The sequence below is a fragment of the Sorex araneus genome, chromosome 2, assembly GCF_027595985.1.
Source record: "Sorex araneus isolate mSorAra2 chromosome 2, mSorAra2.pri, whole genome shotgun sequence".
In the NCBI taxonomy this organism is placed as follows: Eukaryota; Metazoa; Chordata; class Mammalia; order Eulipotyphla; family Soricidae; genus Sorex; species Sorex araneus.
Window position 1 is genome coordinate 6582515 of NC_073303.1, and position 17749 is coordinate 6600263.

The 17749-nt window shown below is 49.2% G+C and overlaps 2 protein-coding genes across 3 annotated transcripts; one reads left to right on the forward strand and one right to left on the reverse strand.

Moving 5' to 3' along the window:
* The first annotated feature begins 1064 nt into the window (after positions 1-1064).
* ZKSCAN4 (zinc finger with KRAB and SCAN domains 4) lies at positions 1065-9310 on the forward strand. 2 transcript variants are annotated; one of them, XM_004621840.2, is made up of 5 exons: positions 1065-1692; positions 2832-2979; positions 3876-3952; positions 6349-6463; positions 7973-9310. In XM_004621840.2, exons 1-5 carry the CDS (start codon positions 1273-1275, stop codon positions 8833-8835), a joined length of 1623 nt encoding a protein of 540 aa, XP_004621897.2. In that variant the 5' UTR covers positions 1065-1272; the 3' UTR covers positions 8836-9310. The 2 variants fall into 2 exon arrangements, with proteins under 2 accessions (XP_004621897.2, XP_054984864.1); XM_055128889.1 differs by lacking the exons at positions 2832-2979; positions 3876-3952.
* Positions 9311-11745: 2435 nt separating this feature from the next.
* On the reverse strand, positions 11746-15837 carry LOC101559281 (zinc finger and SCAN domain-containing protein 9). Its single transcript, XM_004621839.2, is given in 4 exon segments — positions 11746-12758; positions 12761-12898; positions 13907-14054; positions 14380-15837. Coding segments are annotated over 4 exon segments (1170 nt in total). The 5' UTR covers positions 14797-15837; the 3' UTR covers positions 11746-12291.
* Between the last annotated feature and the right edge of the window lie 1912 nt (positions 15838-17749).

Consider the following 17749-nt stretch of genomic DNA (forward strand, 5'->3'; position numbering starts at 1 on the left):
TATGGAAATATATTATTTTACCTTATTAATGAACCATTTTTAAAATTTTTTTATTGAAAAAATAATTTTTTTATTGAATTACCGTGAGATAGAGCATTACAAATTGTACATAATTGCGTTTCAGTCATACGATGTTCCAATACCCAATCCCCAACCCGTGTAATTTCCCAGCACCAGTGTCCCCAGTTTTCCTCCCATCCCTTCAAGTCACCCCCACCCCAGCCTGCCTCTATGGCAGACACCTCTCTCCTCTCGCTCTCTTTCTCTCTTATTGTAGGCATTACGGTTTACGAGACTGATGCTGAAAGACCACCATGTACATCCTTTCACCTGCTTTCAACACTTTGCAGAATGATCATTTCCAACTAGTGTTATTATCATGGATGTCTCTCTATCTTAACTACACTTTCGAGATGCTGAAAAATAAGTGCAAAGGAGATATAATATGGTCTGTCTCTGTGTCCTCGAGGTACCCCCGCCTCAGGCCTGTCCAGGGGGAGCCTGTCCCCGGGCATTTGTCCTAGCATTCTATTCTCAGTGACTTTCAGGGGTCCTGAGATGGTCTTTTTTTTGTTGGTTTGTGTTGGTTTGGGGCCACCCCCGGCGTTGTCAGGGCTAACTCCAGACTGCGCACAGGGCGGTGCTCAGAGGAGCTAGCGCCCTACCGGGGTACCCATCCCGAGCTGGCTCTTTTGTGTCAAAGGCTCCCACGCCTTCGCCTCGGGCTGGTTTAGGTTCCAAAAGTGTACCCCAACTTAACTCTATCAGCCCCTTGCGCCCCCCGCAACCTGATAACATGAAGCCTGCAGCTAGGGACGCTGACATCAGAGATGCGAGGCCGCGGCAGCATCGGTCCAGGACGAGACATTTCGGTCGTTTCTTCCGTGGGGGCCGGACCCCCTTCCTTCCTCCTCCCCTGAACTGCCGGGCCCGGAGGGCTTGCTCGGGGTGGCTAAAGGGTTAACTCGTGGCGACCACCGAGTGGTGCTTCCTAGAGAGCCAAGGAAGTCGCTCGGATTCCCGTGGCGGCTCGGGGTGGGCGCGCCTGGGCGGCGGGGGCACGGACGCGCGCACCCAGGGGAGACTCGGCCCGGGGCTCCCGGGGCTGCCGAGGGACCCCTGCAACGGGCACGGGCTGTCGCGAAACCCCCCCCCCCTCCCTTACTGGCAAGTAGGCATTTGCCACCTTTCGAGAATTTTCTGTAGAAACGCAGCCCCCCCGGCCGCCTCGCGTGCTCCGTCCGGGCACGGTCGGCCTCGGCCCGGCCCAGGATGGCGAGAGACCCCCAGGAGGGCACCGCGCTGGGCGCCCGATCCGCGGACGATGGCACGGGCATCCTGCGCGTGAAGGTGGAGCCGGAGGAGGGCTCGGGCCTGGAGGCGGCCATCGCGCCCCGCTGCCCCGGGCCCGGCCCCGAGCACTCCCGCCGGCGCTTCCGAGCCTTCCGCTACCCCGACGCCCGGGGGCCCCGCCAGGCGCTGGGGCGGCTCCGCGAGCTCTGCCGGCGCTGGCTGCGCCCCGACGTGCACAGCAAGGAGCAGATGCTGGAGCTGCTGGTGCTGGAGCAGTTCCTCGCCATCCTGCCCGCCGAGCTGCAGGCCCGGGTGCGGGCGCGGCAGCCGGCCAGCGGGGAGGACGCGGTGCGGCTGCTGGAGGCCCTGGAGGGGCAGCTGGACGCGCCGAGGCCGCAGGTGCCAGGGCCGGGTGGGCTCGCGGGGCTCGGGCTCGGGTCTCTTGAGAATCCGGAAGGTCGCGGGCGCTTTCTGTCCCCAGAACGCCCTGGGCAGTGAGGCGAGGACCCTGGGCCCCTCCTCATAATAAAGATATTTTGACTCGCGGGAAGGAAATGCTCGGGGTGTGAAGGAACGCGGCGCCGCTGAAAGGGTTAACAGAGCGCGCAGCCAGTTTGTGAGACGGGGATTCTCCAGTGAGGCCCAGAACAGTCCGGGCCCAGACGCAAGAACCGGTTCTAGTTTGCGAGGGGCGATGAGCAGCTTGAACGGTGTCTTCCTGGTTGTAAAGTGATGTGGGAACATCTGCGTGTCCCACCACACCGTGCAGTGCTCAGCGGGACCCCGTGGTGTGTGGTCGGGGTTGGTCTGTGGTGCTGGGCTTTGAACCAGTCGGTGGGGTGCAAGGCGAGCACCTCAACCCGCTTCCAAGTTCGGTGACTCTCTTCAAGGTGAGTTTCAGGCCACTGGGGAAAATTTTCTCCGCCAAGCCCGAACATAATAAATCAATGTTAACTAAAATTTGGGTGTGAGGGAGTCATTGCCACATGGAGCTTAACCTTCTCCTGGGGAGAGGCAGATCAGCACATTAATCACACGGTTCCAGACTGCAGGAAGTGCCTAGAAAGAACAGGATAGCCCGTAAAGTCACACTCTGCCAGAGTGTAGGGGCCCTACACGGTAAAGAGCGTTCATCTTCTCAACCTCAGATCTGTTACTAAACTCATGGGAGTTGGGGGAGACAGAGAGAGCATAGCGGTCAGGGCGCTTGCCTTGCACGTGGCTGACCTGGGTATTTAACCCCCAGCACCCCATATGGTCCCCTGAGCACCACCAGGATCCAGGAGTGATCCACGTGTGCAGAGTCCGAAGTAAGCCTTGAGCACTGCAAGGAATAGTTCAAGTCTGGGGCTAAGCCTAAGAACTGGTTATACAGTTTGCAAGTGGTGGCGGATAACTAAGATCATCTACTTAGTACACCCCTTGGTACTCAGGACTTATTCCTGGCAGGGCTCATGGGACCGTATGTGGGACGCCCTACCCACGGTACTATTGCTCCGGTCCCTGATAGAAATGATGAATAAATGAATGGTTTGTAGGTCCCAGGTGGTGACCAGGAGCAAGAACTACTCTGTTGCAAGATGGCCATGTGGAAGCCAGCTCAGAGGTCACGAAGTAGCCAGCTGCAGCCAGGGAAGGCCCTGCCCAAGCGTGAACGTCTGGAGACGCAACTCCTACCAGACAGAGGTGAGGTTTTCCTTCCATGAGTAGCCTTCATTCTGTCTCACAGAGACGTCACCTAAAAGCCAGGTCTGTGGAAATGGCCTTTATAGTCATCAAATGTTCTGATTTACTTTGAGGCTGAGACTGAAAGGCAAATTTTATTTATTTTGTATTTGGGCCACACCTAGCGGTGCTCAGGGCCCACTCTTGGTTCTGCGCTCAGGGATCTCTCCTGGCAGGCTTCGGGGGAGACCATATGGGGTGCTGGGGATGGAACCCGTGTCAGCTCCCTAACCACTGTACTATCGCTCCGGCCCCTGTGTGACTTTCTTGACTAGATTCCCACAGAGGATTCTGTCTTTTTGTGTGGTTTACTCCACATCTCCTCAGGCCCTGGAATTTGGAGCTGGTCGCAATTCGGCATTTTTTGAGAAAGGAACACTCTGTACATTTGTGTACATTTATGAGACCAGTTTTTATTTGGGGGGGCAGGGTGGGAGTGGGGCACTGCCATGCTGTTTCCAGCTGTGAATTCAGGCCTTCCCTATGCAAAGCATTGCTCCAGCCCTAGGAACCATCGTCCTGGCTCTTTCTTGTTTTTTTTTTTTTTTTTTTTTTTTTTTAGAAAAAATGTTAGCATAGACAAAAGCCACAACTGTGATACAGCTTCTAGAGTTGAAATTGATTAGATAACAAAAGCTTCAATATTAAAATCATTAAATTCAAAACATCAAACTTTTTAATGTGAAAATTGTTATATGTCATCACGGGGCAGTTAAGTCCGTGTCTAAGGGTTTACTAAGCCGCTCGCTGCTAGTCCAGCCTTCTGAGTTTGTGCTGCTGTTTACTGAGGCATCTAGTTTTTGAGCAGGGCACGCCGAATGCCGGGATGGTCTCATCCAGAGCTTTTGTCTTCTCAGGCCTCCAGGCTCCTGGACTTGCCCCAGAAGGACGCAGAGATGTGGGGGTTGCTGCCAGGCCCAGCCCAGAGTCCCAGGTGAGCTGGAGCTCCTCACTATGGGGGCTCTCCTGAAAATATCTCTCCCTGCTCCTCCACCACCCTCATTCCTTGATCCAGGTGGGTTTGGAGTTACGGTCTATCCTGACATAGTTTCTCCTTGCTGGTCTGCTTTTGGTTCTCACTATTTCCCTCCTCCTGGTCACCTGTGTGTGCTTCCCACATATTACCCACCATCGGGTCAGCTCCGTCATACAAATGAAAGAATTAGCTGTCATGGTGGTTGTGTTCTGTTTGCCTGTAGCACTGTAGCACTGTCATCCCGTTGTTCATCGATTTGCGAGAGCAGGCACCAGTAACATCTCCATTATGAGACTTGTTGTTACTGTTTTTGGCATATTGAATACGCCACGGGGAGCTTGCCAGGCTCTGCTGTGCGGGCAGGATACTCTCCGTAGCTTGCCGGGCTCTCTGATAGGGACGGAGGAATCGAACCTGGGTCAGCCACCTGCAAGGCAAATGCCTTACCCACTGTGCTATCGCTCCAGCCCTTTGTTTTCCTAAGTATCAGAAAGTCCTGTGATCGCCTGCCCTTGGGGACCTTAAAAGGGAAGAGACAGATGAGATGGGGCCTTATACAATACTTTGAAGTTTTTTATATTTAATTTTAGTTTTTTGGTTGTTTTGGTTTGGGGGCCATACCTGGCAGTGCTGAGGGCTTGCTCCTGGCTCTGCATTCAGGAATCACTCCTGGCTGGGCTCATGGGGAGGGTTATATGTGTTGCCAGGGATCGAACCCAGGTGAGCTGCGTAAAAGGCAAGCACCCTCCCTGCTGTACAGTCGCTCCAGCCCTAGGGTAAAGTTTAGGGTTACAATCTGAACAATAGTTCTATTGTCTGGATTTTACTTGGGGAGCGGGGGTGTTCTCCCAAGCCCCATTCAGGAGGTCGCAGGGAGCAGACCCGGTGAATCTCAGTCTCTTAGGCTGGCAGTTGAATGTTAGGGTCAGAGGGTGTGGTGCTGCTTGGGAGGCCACCAGGGCCATACCCAGCAGTGCTAGGGGTGGGGGGACGGGACATGTGTTGCCAGGGGTCTAACTGGGAGCTGGCACTAACTGCTGTAATATCTCTCTGATCCAGGTGAGTTTCGAGTTTCTGGTCTATCCCGAGATAGTTTCTCCTTGCTGGCCCTTTAATTTCTTTTCTTCTTCTTTTTTCCTTTTTGGGCCATTTCCGGAGATACTCAGGGGTTACTCCTGGCTCTGCACTCAGGAATCACTCCTGGCGGTACTCGGGGAACCATATGAGATGCCGGGAATCAAATCCAGGTTGGCCTCGTGCAAAGCAAATGCCCTCCTTGCTGTACTATTGCTCTGGCCCCTAGATTTTAATTTCTTATCTTCCATGCCTTGATGCATTTCTCAATGTTTAAATCTGTAGTATCTGTTTTCCCTTAGTTTTGCTCACCTCCAACCTAAATTTCTTTATATTTAAAAGTTATTCACATAGGGGGGACCGTACCTATAGTACAGCGGGTAGGGTGCTTGCCTTGTAGGAGGCTGAACTACATTTGATTCCCAGCATCCCATATGGTCCCCCTAGCACCACCAAATGTGGCCTAAAAAGGCAAAAGAAAATTATTTTTTAGTTATACAAGCTTGAACTGCATATATGACCATTTGAGCTATATATTGGAGAGAAAATGAAAAACAGGTTAAAGTCATTTAGGGCTGGAGCGATAACACAGTGGGTAGGGCATTTTTCTTGCATGCGGCTGACCTGGGTTTGATTCCCCTGACCCTCTGGGAGAGCCCAGCAAGCTACTGAGAGTATCTCACCTGCACAGAGCCTGGCAAGCTACCTGTGGAGTATTCAATGTGCCAAAAACAGTAACAAGTCTCACAATGGAGACGTTACTGGTGCCCGTTCGAGCAAATCAAAGAGCAATGGGATGACAGTGACAGTGATACAGTGATATTGATATAAATTAGTTTCTACCCACACCTCCAGCTTTGATCAAGCTCAGAACTAATTGAACACATTTGCTGTGATTCTGTTCTTTTCATTTCAACTTTTCTTGGTTTGACCACACCCAGTGGTGTTCAGAGCTTACCCCTGCTCGGTGTTCAGGAATCACTCCTGGTAGTTCTTGGGATACCAGGATTCAAACTCAGGTCCACGTGTAAGGCAAGCACCCTACCACTGTAGCGCTGCTCTGACCCCTTAGCCTCGTAATATGCATCTCTTTATCTTCCTTTACTGCAAGGAACGTACACATTATAGTGTGATTCAGATTTTCTCCTAATTTCAGTTCTGTGGACAGTGATGTTAGCATAGGAGTGAGTGGGTCAAAGTGTCCCACGTTCCTGTTTAGCCCCTACATTTGGCAGTCATTTGGGACATGAGGGTCTAGATGGGGGTCACTGTCCTTTCAGGGGCTGAAAGTGGAAGCCGTGACCCGGACCCTCTCCCCTGGATGGAAGCAGCAGGAGCCATCTCAGGTGAACGCCCGAGAAGAGAGGCAGAAGCGCGGCATTCTCACCTTCCCAGGTAAGGGACGCTGCTTTTCCAGAAGGTTCTTGGCTTCCTTTGTGTTTAAGAACCTCCTGGGCCTTTAGAGGCCATCGGTGCCTGTTATGTCTGAATTCAGTCACTGTCCTAAGGGCCAGAGCTGCGGCCCTGCGCTGGGGAGCAGGACTGGGTTCGATCCCTGACCTGCAAGGGGAAATTTGTCGTTGCAGAGGGGTTAACAGAATCTCGTTTCTATGCCTGGTGGCTAACCACTTCTTAACCCTCTGATTGGCTTTCTCACATGTCCTGCTTCTGGTGCTGCTCAGTGGGTTGAAGCAGGCGCAGCCCCTGGGAAGGTCTGGCTCCTGGTCAGGCTCAGTACATGTGGATTCCCCACCTGAGGTCACCCTGACAGGAGCGAAGCTGAGGGGTCTCTTCCGGAAAGTGGAAAGAGTGTGAGAGCTAAATGGGACCCAGGGAGGACAACAGGGCCTGACCTGCTGACTTCACTCAGCCTGATATCATCTAGTTCCATCTATGTCACAGCAAATTGCATGATTTTGTTCATTCTTAGAGTTGCTTAGTATTCCATTGTGTTTATACATTCACCACAACTTCTTTAAAATTCTTTTTTTGTTTGTTCTTTTGTGTCACACTGGCAATGATTGGGAATTACTCCTGGTGGTGCTCAGGAAACCATATGGGATGCCAGGGATCTAATCCAGGTCAGCTGTATGTAACACAAATGCCCTCCCTGCCGTACTATCTCTCCAGCCCCCCCCCCCACACACACACTACAACTTCTTGATCCATTCATCCTCAATTGGGTTATTTCTATATCTTGGCTGTTCTACTTATTGAACTCTTATTGTACTCTGGCCACTGCAATGAATTATAGGTGTGCGTATATCCTTTATCCAATTAACATTTTTGTGTTTCGGCGACAGATGCCAAGAACTGATATCATTGGGTCATATGGGAGTTCTATTCCTGTGTTGGGGGTAGATATTGCTGTCTATAGAGGCTGGAACAGATGACAGTGCCACCAACAAGTGGATGAGGGTTTCTTTCTCACCACATCCCCACCAATTCTCAGACTTTCTGATGTGTGCCATTCTCACTGGCATGCAGTGGTATCTCATTGTTTCATTTGCATTTCGCTAATCATGAGTGATGATGAGCACTTTCTCCAGATGCTTGTTAGCCATCTGTATGTCTTCTTTCCCATCTCAGTCTTGCACCTGTGCCCTCACGGATGTGGCCAACAGGCCTCTGTGATTCGGTGTGCGTTTGTGTGTGGTTTTAGGCCACACCTGGCAATACTCAGGGCTTACACATGGCTCTGTGCCCAGGGATCACTCCTGCCAAGCTCAGGGGAACCATCTGGGGTTTTGAGAATCAAACCTGGGTCATCTACATACACAACAAATGCCCTTCCACTGTTCTATCACTCTGGCACACTTCTGTGATTCTTGCCTCCCTGGTGGACGCTGCAGAGCTCTCCTGTGGCAGGGCGTGAGTGACAGTTGCCGACCATTTGTGTTGCAGGTGGAGTAATGCTGACTGGGATCAGGGACATGCCCCTGGATGAGGAACTTCCAGAACTGGAGAATGTGCAGGCAGCAGGCCACCTGGGTGAAGACACTGTCCAGATTTCTCCCTGCTTAGAGGGTGGGGAACTAGAGAACAGATTACAAAGAAAGCAGAGAAATACCACAGGGAGTAGAAGGTACTTTTGTCATGAATGTGGAAAGAGTTTTGCTCAGAGTTCAGGCCTAACTAAGCACAAACGAATCCATTCAGGGGAAAAACCCTATGAATGTGAAGACTGTGGCAAGACTTTCATTGGGAGCTCGGCCCTCGTCATCCACCAGCGAGTCCATACAGGGGAGAAACCGTATGAATGTGAAGAGTGTGGCAAGGTCTTCAGTCACAGTTCAAATCTTATCAAACACCAGAGAACTCACACTGGCGAGAGGCCCTACGAGTGTGATAACTGTGGGAAGACTTTCAGCCAGAGCTGCAGCCTCCTTGAACACCACAAAATCCACACCGGGGAGAAGCCATATCGTTGCAGCATGTGTGGGAAAGCCTTCCGGCGGAATTCCCATCTCCTCAGGCACCAGCGGGTCCATGGGGATAAAAATGCCCAGAATCCTAAACCTGGAGAGACCGGGCAGAGCCAGGGGAGGAGGGAAAGCCAGTGGGAAAACTTCGAGCTACCCATGACCTACAAGTGTAGCTTCTGTGAGAGAAGCTTCAGGCAGAACAGTAGCCTTCTGGAACACCAGAAAATCCACACGGGCGAGAAGCCCTATCAGTGTGATGCCTGTGGAAAGGGCTTCACCCGGACTTCGTACCTTGTCCAACATCAGAGAAGTCACATTGGAAAAAAATTTCTTTCTCAGTGACTCACGTCTTACCTATCAAGAGTTGACACTCGTTCTTCCTGAAACAGAAGCCCGCCTGGAGCCCTTGCTGATGCAGAAATCATGTCTGGGGTCTAATTTACTACTCTTCACCATCAGGTTTTTGTTACACATCTGGATTATCTCCTCCTTCTAGAATGTTATTGGAAAACAACTCGTTGATAGGAGGCTGTTGGGCCTGGAGGGGTAGGACCTGAAACCATTTGTTTTACCCATGGGACTTCCATGGGCTTCCAGACTGGCTGATCTGCTCAGCCAGCAAGTTGTAACATCTCTGGGCAAGGTACCAGATGGCTGTGTTGTGGGTGCTGCAGCTTTGACCGTTCATTTTACCTCCAGTGAATCCTGCACCATTTTACTGTACTGATGGATCTTATACATGCCACCTCCACCCCTACCGTGCCTTCCATACAGGTGCTGTAAACACTTATTAAATATACCACTGTCATGATCTTCATTGCTCTGCAAATATGTCCTCCAGACTTTTGTCTGGAGGGTTTTTGCTTGTTTGGGACATACCCAGTGGTGCTTAGAGATCGCTCCTGATGGTGTGATCACTCCTGAATGCACAACCATATGGGCTGCTGGGGATTGAACCCCAGGTGGCTGCATGTAAGGCAAATGCCCTTCTCTGTACTAGCTCTTTGGCGCCTATGTTCTGCAAACTTTGAGGTATTTCTTTGTTTTTTTTTTCTTTTTGGGTGACACCCAGCAATGCACAGGGGTTACTCCTGGCTCTGCACTCAAGAATTACCGTTGGCAGTGCTCAGGGGACCATATGGGATGCTGGGATTCGAACCCGGGTTGGCTGCGTGCAAGGCAAACGCCCTACCTGCTGTGCTATCACTCCAGCCCCCTTTGAGGTATTTCTAATTAAAGCCACTTGTATTTCTAATTCTCTCAGAATTTTAGATTTTGGCTTAGTCCATGTGTTTATTGCCAAGTATGTAGGATTGCTAGAGTTTAGATGGAGGAATCCATATTTCTTAACCAGCAGGTGTTCTTTAATGTAAGAATGCCTTAATTATCTTTATCATTAAGACACTGTGAGACTGCTTCACCCGTTGAATTCCTTGTTGATCAACAATAATTATGATAGCTTTGTGACACCAAATCAGGCAACCTTTCATTGTTAGGTAAATAAAAATCAGTTTTAATTATAAGTACGGAGGTGATAGGATAATAGTTAGGGTACTTACCTGAGTTCTATCCCCAGTACCACATATGGTCTCCTAGTCCCACCAGGAGTAATCCCTGAGCACAAACGCAGAAGTAAGCCCTGAGCACTGCTGGGAGTGGCCCCAAACAACCACTCCCAGCAGTGGTTGGATATATAATTATATATATTGGATATATATATGTGTGAAAAAATATAGATATATATACCCTCCCACCAGGAGTGATTCCTTAGTGCAGAGCCAGAAGTAACCCCTGAACATTGCTGGGTGTGGCCCCCAAATTAAAAAACAAAGAAGCTGGAGTGATACTACAGTGGGTGTTGGCTTTGCCTGCAGCTGGCCCAGGTTCGATCCCCAGCATCCCATATGGTCCCCTGAGCACTGCCAGAAATGATTTCTGAGTGCAGAGAACCAGAAGTATCCCCTGAGCATCTTCAGGTTGAACCCCTAAGCATCTTCAGGTTGTGCCCCAAAACAAAAATTCAGAAAAGTTTGCTTTCTCTGGGGCCGAAAAGATAGTAAGGGGGAAGTGGTTTGCCTTGCATTCCACACACCAGGGTTTGATCCTAGGCACCCCATATGTCCCCCCAATACCACCAGGAGTGATACCTAAGCCAGTCAGGAGTAAGTTCTGAGCACCACTGGTTTTGCTCCTGTGCACTACCCCCCCATACACACATAATAAGAATTTGCTTTTTCTTCCCCCACAAAGAAGTCCCTTGAGCATGAAATAAGACAGCAGCCACTTACAAGTCTCAGAAAGAACTCCCTTGCCAGGTACTTTGGTCATGACCAAATATCACATTTCTTCAGAAATGTGAACTGTGAGGAATAAATTCCAGTTGAGTAAGTTCCTGTGGTCTTTTGTTACCACATCTAGAGCAAAGATAGAGTAGGGTGGGCAGGGAGGGAAAGAAGTTGGTATAGGAAAACTTGTGTATTGATTTTGATAAAGAATAAATGTATATGGATTGGAGCTATAGTACAGCAGGTAGGGCATTTTGCCTTGCACGCGATTGACCTGGGTTTGACTTCCAGCATCCCATATGGTCCCCTGAGCACTGCCAGGAGTTAATTCCTGAGTGCAGAGCCAGGAGTAACCCCTGTGCATCGCTGGGTGTGTCTCAAAAAAGCAAAAAAAAAAAAAAGAATGTATAAACTGAGGGGCTGGAGCGATAGCACAACGGGTAGGGCATTTGCCTTGCACACGGCCAACCCGGGTTCAATTCCCAGCATCCCATATGGTTCCCCGAGCACCACCAGGAGTAATTTCTTGAGTGCATGAATCAGGAGTAACCCCTGTGCATTGCTGGGTGTGAACCCCCCCCCCCAAAAAAAGCAAAAAAAATGTATAAACTGAATTGTGATCTCAGACTTCAGAGATAAATACAGAAAACAATTTCAGTCAATGCTTTGATTTTTACTATTTATTTTTAACCCCCCTGTAAAGATGTGTTTACTCGTATTCTTGGAGGGGTATTTGGCCTCACTGTGGTACTCAGGATCCCACGTGTTGCTGAAGATTGAGCTCTAACCTGTCCCACATGTCCATAGGCTGGATCTTGTAATATGACTTTTTAAAATTAATTTTTCTATTTAGGCACTGTGATTTATAAAATTATTCATAGTTGACTTTTTTTTATAGTTGACTTTCAGGTATACAGTTTTCCAGCATCTGTCCACAAAAGCTAGATAGAAATAAAACACAAACACAGATCTTTCAAGCATGTTGGCATCAGAAGTATCATTTATTACAATCAAAAGTGTAGCAGCTAAGTGGGTGAATAAATAGTAAGAATGGGGGTGGTATAAGACAATAGGGGTGGAGGAGGCAAAGGTAAAGTAGCAGCTTAAAAATAACAAATCTTCCTTTAGGATATTTGTTCCCAAACACAGAAAGACAGCAGCTAGTCCGACAAGATCCCATTCATACTGTTTTTCCCCCCTGGGGTGGGGATCATACCTAACTCATTTCTGCTACTGGATTAATTCAGTTAATCCATGCACAACCTGAAATCAACTCTCACAGCACCCTGATCTTGGGTTTCTGTTGTTTTGGGCAATACTCAGTAAGCAGGGCTTACTCCTGGCTCTGTGCTGAGAGATCACTCCTCGTAGACTCAGGGAACCATATGGGATGCTGGTGATTGAACCTGGGGTTGAAACATATGGGATGCAAGTGAAGTGTCCTACCCTTTATACTATCTCTCCGGCCCACACATTCCAGCAGGTAACTGAGAAGGCTTGCACACAGCGAGGATTAGACCACGTTGCTCACTTTGTGGATCTTCTGGTGGCGGATGAGGTTGCAGTGGCGATTAAAGCTTTTTCCACACTCAGGGCACTGATGAGGTCGTTCTCCTGTGTGGCTTCTCTGGTGCTCAATGAGAAATGAACGCAGACCGTAGCTTTTCTCACACTGGTTGCACCCATAGGGCTTTTCTCCTTTATGGGTTCTTTGGTGCTGATTCAGCCCCGCACTCTGACTAAAGGCCTTCCCACACTCCTGACAATGATACCGTTTCTGTATATTGTGGATGCCGCGGTGATTAAACAGCCCGGAACTCCGGCTGAAGGTTTTCCCACACTCGTTACACTCATAGGGTCTTTCTCCAGTGTGAATTCTTTGATGTTGAGTAAGAGCTGAGCTCTGAGCAAAGCTCTTCCCACATTCCTCACATTTGTGGGATCCCTCTATTGCTTGGGGGGTTTCCAGTGGGTCTCTCCATGACCAGCTTCTCCACATTGGGGATCCTGATGGGGCAGCATCCAGCTCTGTCCAGACCATGTTTTCCCATGTGGCTCCACTCCTTTAGGACATTCCTTCCTTAGCACTGATTCCCTGTCCTCAATCTTGGTCATTCCATCTGAAACAAAATCATCAGGTCATCCCATCAGCACACAGCAACACTACTGATCTGATGTGACCTTAATCAGAGTAGGAGAACGGTCCAGTGTGGAAACATCTTCCTCTAAGCCGGTATTCTTCAACCTTTTCCACCGTGGACTGGCACCTGTCCTGTATTCCTACCACAGACCAACCCTTCTAGCCAAGGTAGTGGACCAATGGTGTGCAGTTTTTCTATTCCTACCAACTGGCATCAGATCTATGGACCAGTAAGTGAAAAATATTGCCTCTAGGTGGCACTAAAAGTGAACTAAAGTCCTCTGAAGAGGAGACACTAGAACTTCTTTTCCCTCCCTTGAACGGTGCACAAAAGCATGCTGTTCATGAGAGATGACAAAAAAACACAGTGATCTCCACTCTAGGAAGAGACACAAACAAAATCCAACTCTGATGACAGGCTGATTTTGGATTTTTTATGGCCACATTTAGTAGTGCTCAGGGCTTACTTCTAGCTCTGTGCTCAGGGATCACTCAGAGCACCACAGGTGGTGCCCAGGGTTGGCTGCATGTAAGGGACAGACCTTAATCTCTGTGTTATCTCCCCAGCCCCAATTTTGGCTTTCTAAGACCTGAAACAGAAAATTAACTTCTGTTGTTTAAACCACCCATTCTGGTATTGTTATGGCAGCCTGAGTCAACTCTGACAATACTATCAGTCCCACGTTGCAGGTGAGGAAAGGAAGATCAAGAGGCTGAGAGAAACCCACCCAGCTACAAAAAACTGAGTCAGGATTTGAAGCCCACCCTTTAGAAGTTCTCCACAGCAATTCCTGAAAGTGTCCCTAAAATAACTTAAATGCCAGGACCAGAGAATTTCCAGGAGTGTTTTCAGGGGCATCTCTAAGCATTGCTTCTCTTAGTTGTCTTCTCATCCATTTCCTACTTTTGAATTTCTGGGTTTTTTTTTGGGGGGGGGAAGGGGACAAAGGTGGGATATGTTCAACAACACATAAATCCCGTCCCTCACCTGTCTCGTGAGTGGGATGGGGTTCCCAGGCAGGGTCATGTGAGAGCTGGGGCTCCTTACGCTGGAACTGAAGGTTTAGGAATTTTTGTTCTCCCACAGCCACTTTATCTTTACAGAAAATTACTTGTCCATGTCTGTGGGTTACCATCTGGGGACAAAGAAACAAGACTTGACTTCTGAAGATATGAATGGTGTTTCTGGGGGGAAGGGAAAAGCCACACATGGAGTGCTCAGGAATCACTCCTGGTGAGGCTTGGGGACCACATGTGGTACTGGGGATCAAGCCAGTCTCTGTTGCATACAAGGCGAGCGCCTTACCCTCCGTACTATCTCTCTAGATCCAGAAATGAGTAGATTTTCCCAGAGAAAGCCGGAAGGGTTATATTTAATCACAGGTATTAAGCAAAGCTAAGGCAACAGATGTCCTTTGTGGCCACTGTCCACCTTTTCCCCTTGCAAACTTTCCATCCTACCTCCTGGTGTGGCTCATCAAGTTCTCTTTCCAGGTCTTCCAGTAGAACCACGGCCTCTTCCCCACTCTCTGGACAGTGTTCCTGCAGCCAGCCCTGCAGTTCCTTGGGCAGGATGGACAGGAATTGCTCCAGTACCAGCAGATCCAAAATCTGTTCCTTTGTACTCACATGTGGCTTCAGCCACTGGTAGCAGTGCTCCCGGAGCTGGGCAAGTGCCTCCCTTGGTCCAGGGGTCTCCTGATAGCAGAGTTGCCGAAAGCGCCTCTGGAAGATTTCCCTGGCCAGTGGGTAACTGCATTTCGGTATGGGCTCCTGCATTTGGAGGTGACCTGCAACCTCTACTTTCTTGCTAAGTTCTTCTAGTACCTCCGGAGCTGGCATGTCTAGGGATAAAGCCCCCTTGGCATCTGTATTCATCTTGACTTTGAAAGCTTTAAAGGTATCTGCCAGCCACCACTAGAAGTTCCTTCCTAAGCAGAAAGAAAATCACTTTTTATAAAGGAAAATGACAATAGCTGAACTGATAATAGAAGCAACTACAACCCTACATTCAAAGGACAGTGACTCAGTGACACAAGAATGGGAGAAATGGGAACAGTAATTCCCATGCAGAAAGCACAAACTTTCAAGTCCCTAAATCTGCTTTGTATTCTGGTTCCACTATGTACTGATTATTGGACTTTGCACCAATTTTTCTTCTTTCTATTTGAATTTATTTAATTATTTATTGGCTTTTGAGCCACACCCAGCAATGTTCAGGAGGTACTCCTCGCTCTGCACACAGGAATTACTCTTTGTAGTTCTTGGGGTACCACCCGGGATTGAACCGGGTCTGCCAAGTGCACAGCAAATGCCCTACCCACTTATACAATGGCTTTGACCCCTGAATTTCTTTCTTTTTTTAAGGTGGGGTACATTCCAGTCCTTTGAGCTATCTCCCTAGCCCTCAATTTCTGTTTCCGAACATGAAAAAGAAATAGCAATAATACTGTTCAGGGTTCGTGGAGGTATGAGAGGCCACACAGCTCACACAGGAAATTAAGACAATATCTAAAAATCAATTATGATTTTAAGAAAATATCTAAAAATCAATCTAGAGAAAGAAGGAATACCTTATTCCATCTTTGACTAAATAGAGTAACTTTTATTGAAATCTTCACCTGAGGTTGTAAAATAAGGCTTCACAACAACCACTTAGGATATGGTAACATTTTCACTCAACTTACAGGAGAGAAAAACTTTAGACTGATTCCAAGTCCTAAAGACTTTCTACAAAGTTTCGCGGCTCCCAAAAATAGAACCATCAACACTTTCCACGTCAGACACAGACAGCATTTATCTTACTACTGTATCATTCATTACTTGACTAGGTAACGTAGTTAGAATACAGTGAACGCTTACAGACAAGACTATATTTAAACCTAACGGTTACTCTCTGACACTTGATTACCCATCACTGTGAGGCCGGGGAAGATAGTAAGTCAGTTGGCCGAGGTCGGATTATTTGTGAGGGCAGCGCTAGGGACCCACAGAGGTCTCAGGAAGAAGCTTTCGTTTCTGACCACGCAGGACGCGGGGACTGTGTCTCTGAAATGTCAAAGGCAGCTCGATCCTGTTTTCCAGATCCTGTGGCAGGCTGCCAGGGAACTGGAATCCGAGAATTGGGGTGAACAGGGACCCCCTGCGCCCCCCGCCCAACAGGCATCTTTAACAGGCTCGCAGTCTGGGCCTGAGGACCGAGGAGTGAAAAGGAATCGGAAACTCACGTTCTACACTGGCCAACTAGGTCCATTCCTTGCCTCTCGGTCCGCTTTGAGAAGCTCCCGATTAAAAGGATCCCCAGGTTCTGCAGAGCGGCGCAGACGCTCAAACGCGCCGGTAACCCCCACCCGGGAGCCTGTTTCCCCGGAGACCCCCGGCCAGCAGCCCGAGCCGCAGTTCCGAGGTCGTCAGGCAACGCAGGGACGCTTCAGTGCCGCAATCTCCACAGCCCGACGGGTCGGCCAGCCAGGAGGGCCTCGGCGCCGGGGCACAGCCCACCGCCCCTGCCCTCCGCTGCCTCCCCTCCCGCACCCCTTCCCCAGTCGCACGCACCCGACCCCTGCTCCGGGGCCGACTCACGAGGCGTTAAAGGCGAGGAGCGAGAGGGCGCGATTGGTTCCGACCGGGCTGACAGCGCCAGCCACAGCATCGACTCGCGGAAGTCCCGCCCCCGCGCCGCCTGGCGAGCAGAGGCACTTCCGGCCTCTCTAGGGCTCCTCACCTCGTTCTCTATGGGCGCCGGCCTCTACTAGGGACCAACGCCTGATTTCCGGCTCATTGAGTTTTTACCTGAGATTCGCGGGGTTGGGGGCGGGGGGTATAGGGACGGGACTTCGTTGGTTCTAGTTTGAAAACGCAGATTAAACAAAAACCTTGAAAGTATTGAAAATGCTCATGCCAACAGTAAAGTATGAAACACTATCCTATCCCTTCTTAACGCCATTGTCCTGAGGAGCCACTATTAGCTTGTAATTTGTGTGTATCATTGTATAGATCATAGCGTTTTAATCGCAGCGTGTATAGCTGTGTGTATCTATGTATTTTTATATTTAGTTTTTTCTCCACTTGTTTTAGCGTTTGCATCTCATCTTAGACATCTATCGGTCACATAAACCTCACGCATTTAAAGGCTGCATAATGGTACATAAAGAATATGTATGACCACTTATCCTGGCTTATCATCTGAATAAGCACAGGCATAACTGTATAGAAAAGAGGGGTTATGGAGCTTGTATTGGCATGCGCATGGGTCAAAGCAAAGTGCGTAGGATGCTTGCCTTGTCTGTGGACAACGCAGGTTGGATCTCCAGCATCCCTTATGGTTCCCAGAGCACCACCAGAAGTAATTCCTGAGTGTAGAGGCAGAAGTAACCTCTGAGCATTGCCGATGTGGCCATCCTCCCCACCCCCAAACAGTTACAACTTGTCTCAGAGTCAAGAGACTGTAAGAGAACAGCTTCTCACAGAGAGAAGTTATCACACTACAAACCTCAGTCCTGTCTGTTTTGATTTTTCCTGCCTCAGAGAGTCCTTCTAAGATTTCAGGGGGAAAAGAGAAGAGGTAAAGTTGTAGAACGTTTTGACACCCTACATATTGATAGATATCTTCCTTCTTCTCTCCCACTCTCCTTCTCTCCATCTCTACTTCTCTTCCTTTTTTCCCTCCTTTAGTTCTTCGTGCATAAAAGCTGTATGATTTTTTTCCTGATTTTGTTTGGGGACTGTTCTCAGGTTACTCCTAGCTCTCAATTCAGGGATCACTCCTGGCATGTCCTAGGGACCATATTGGGTGCCCAGGATAGAAACTGGGTCAGCCACTTGTGAAGAA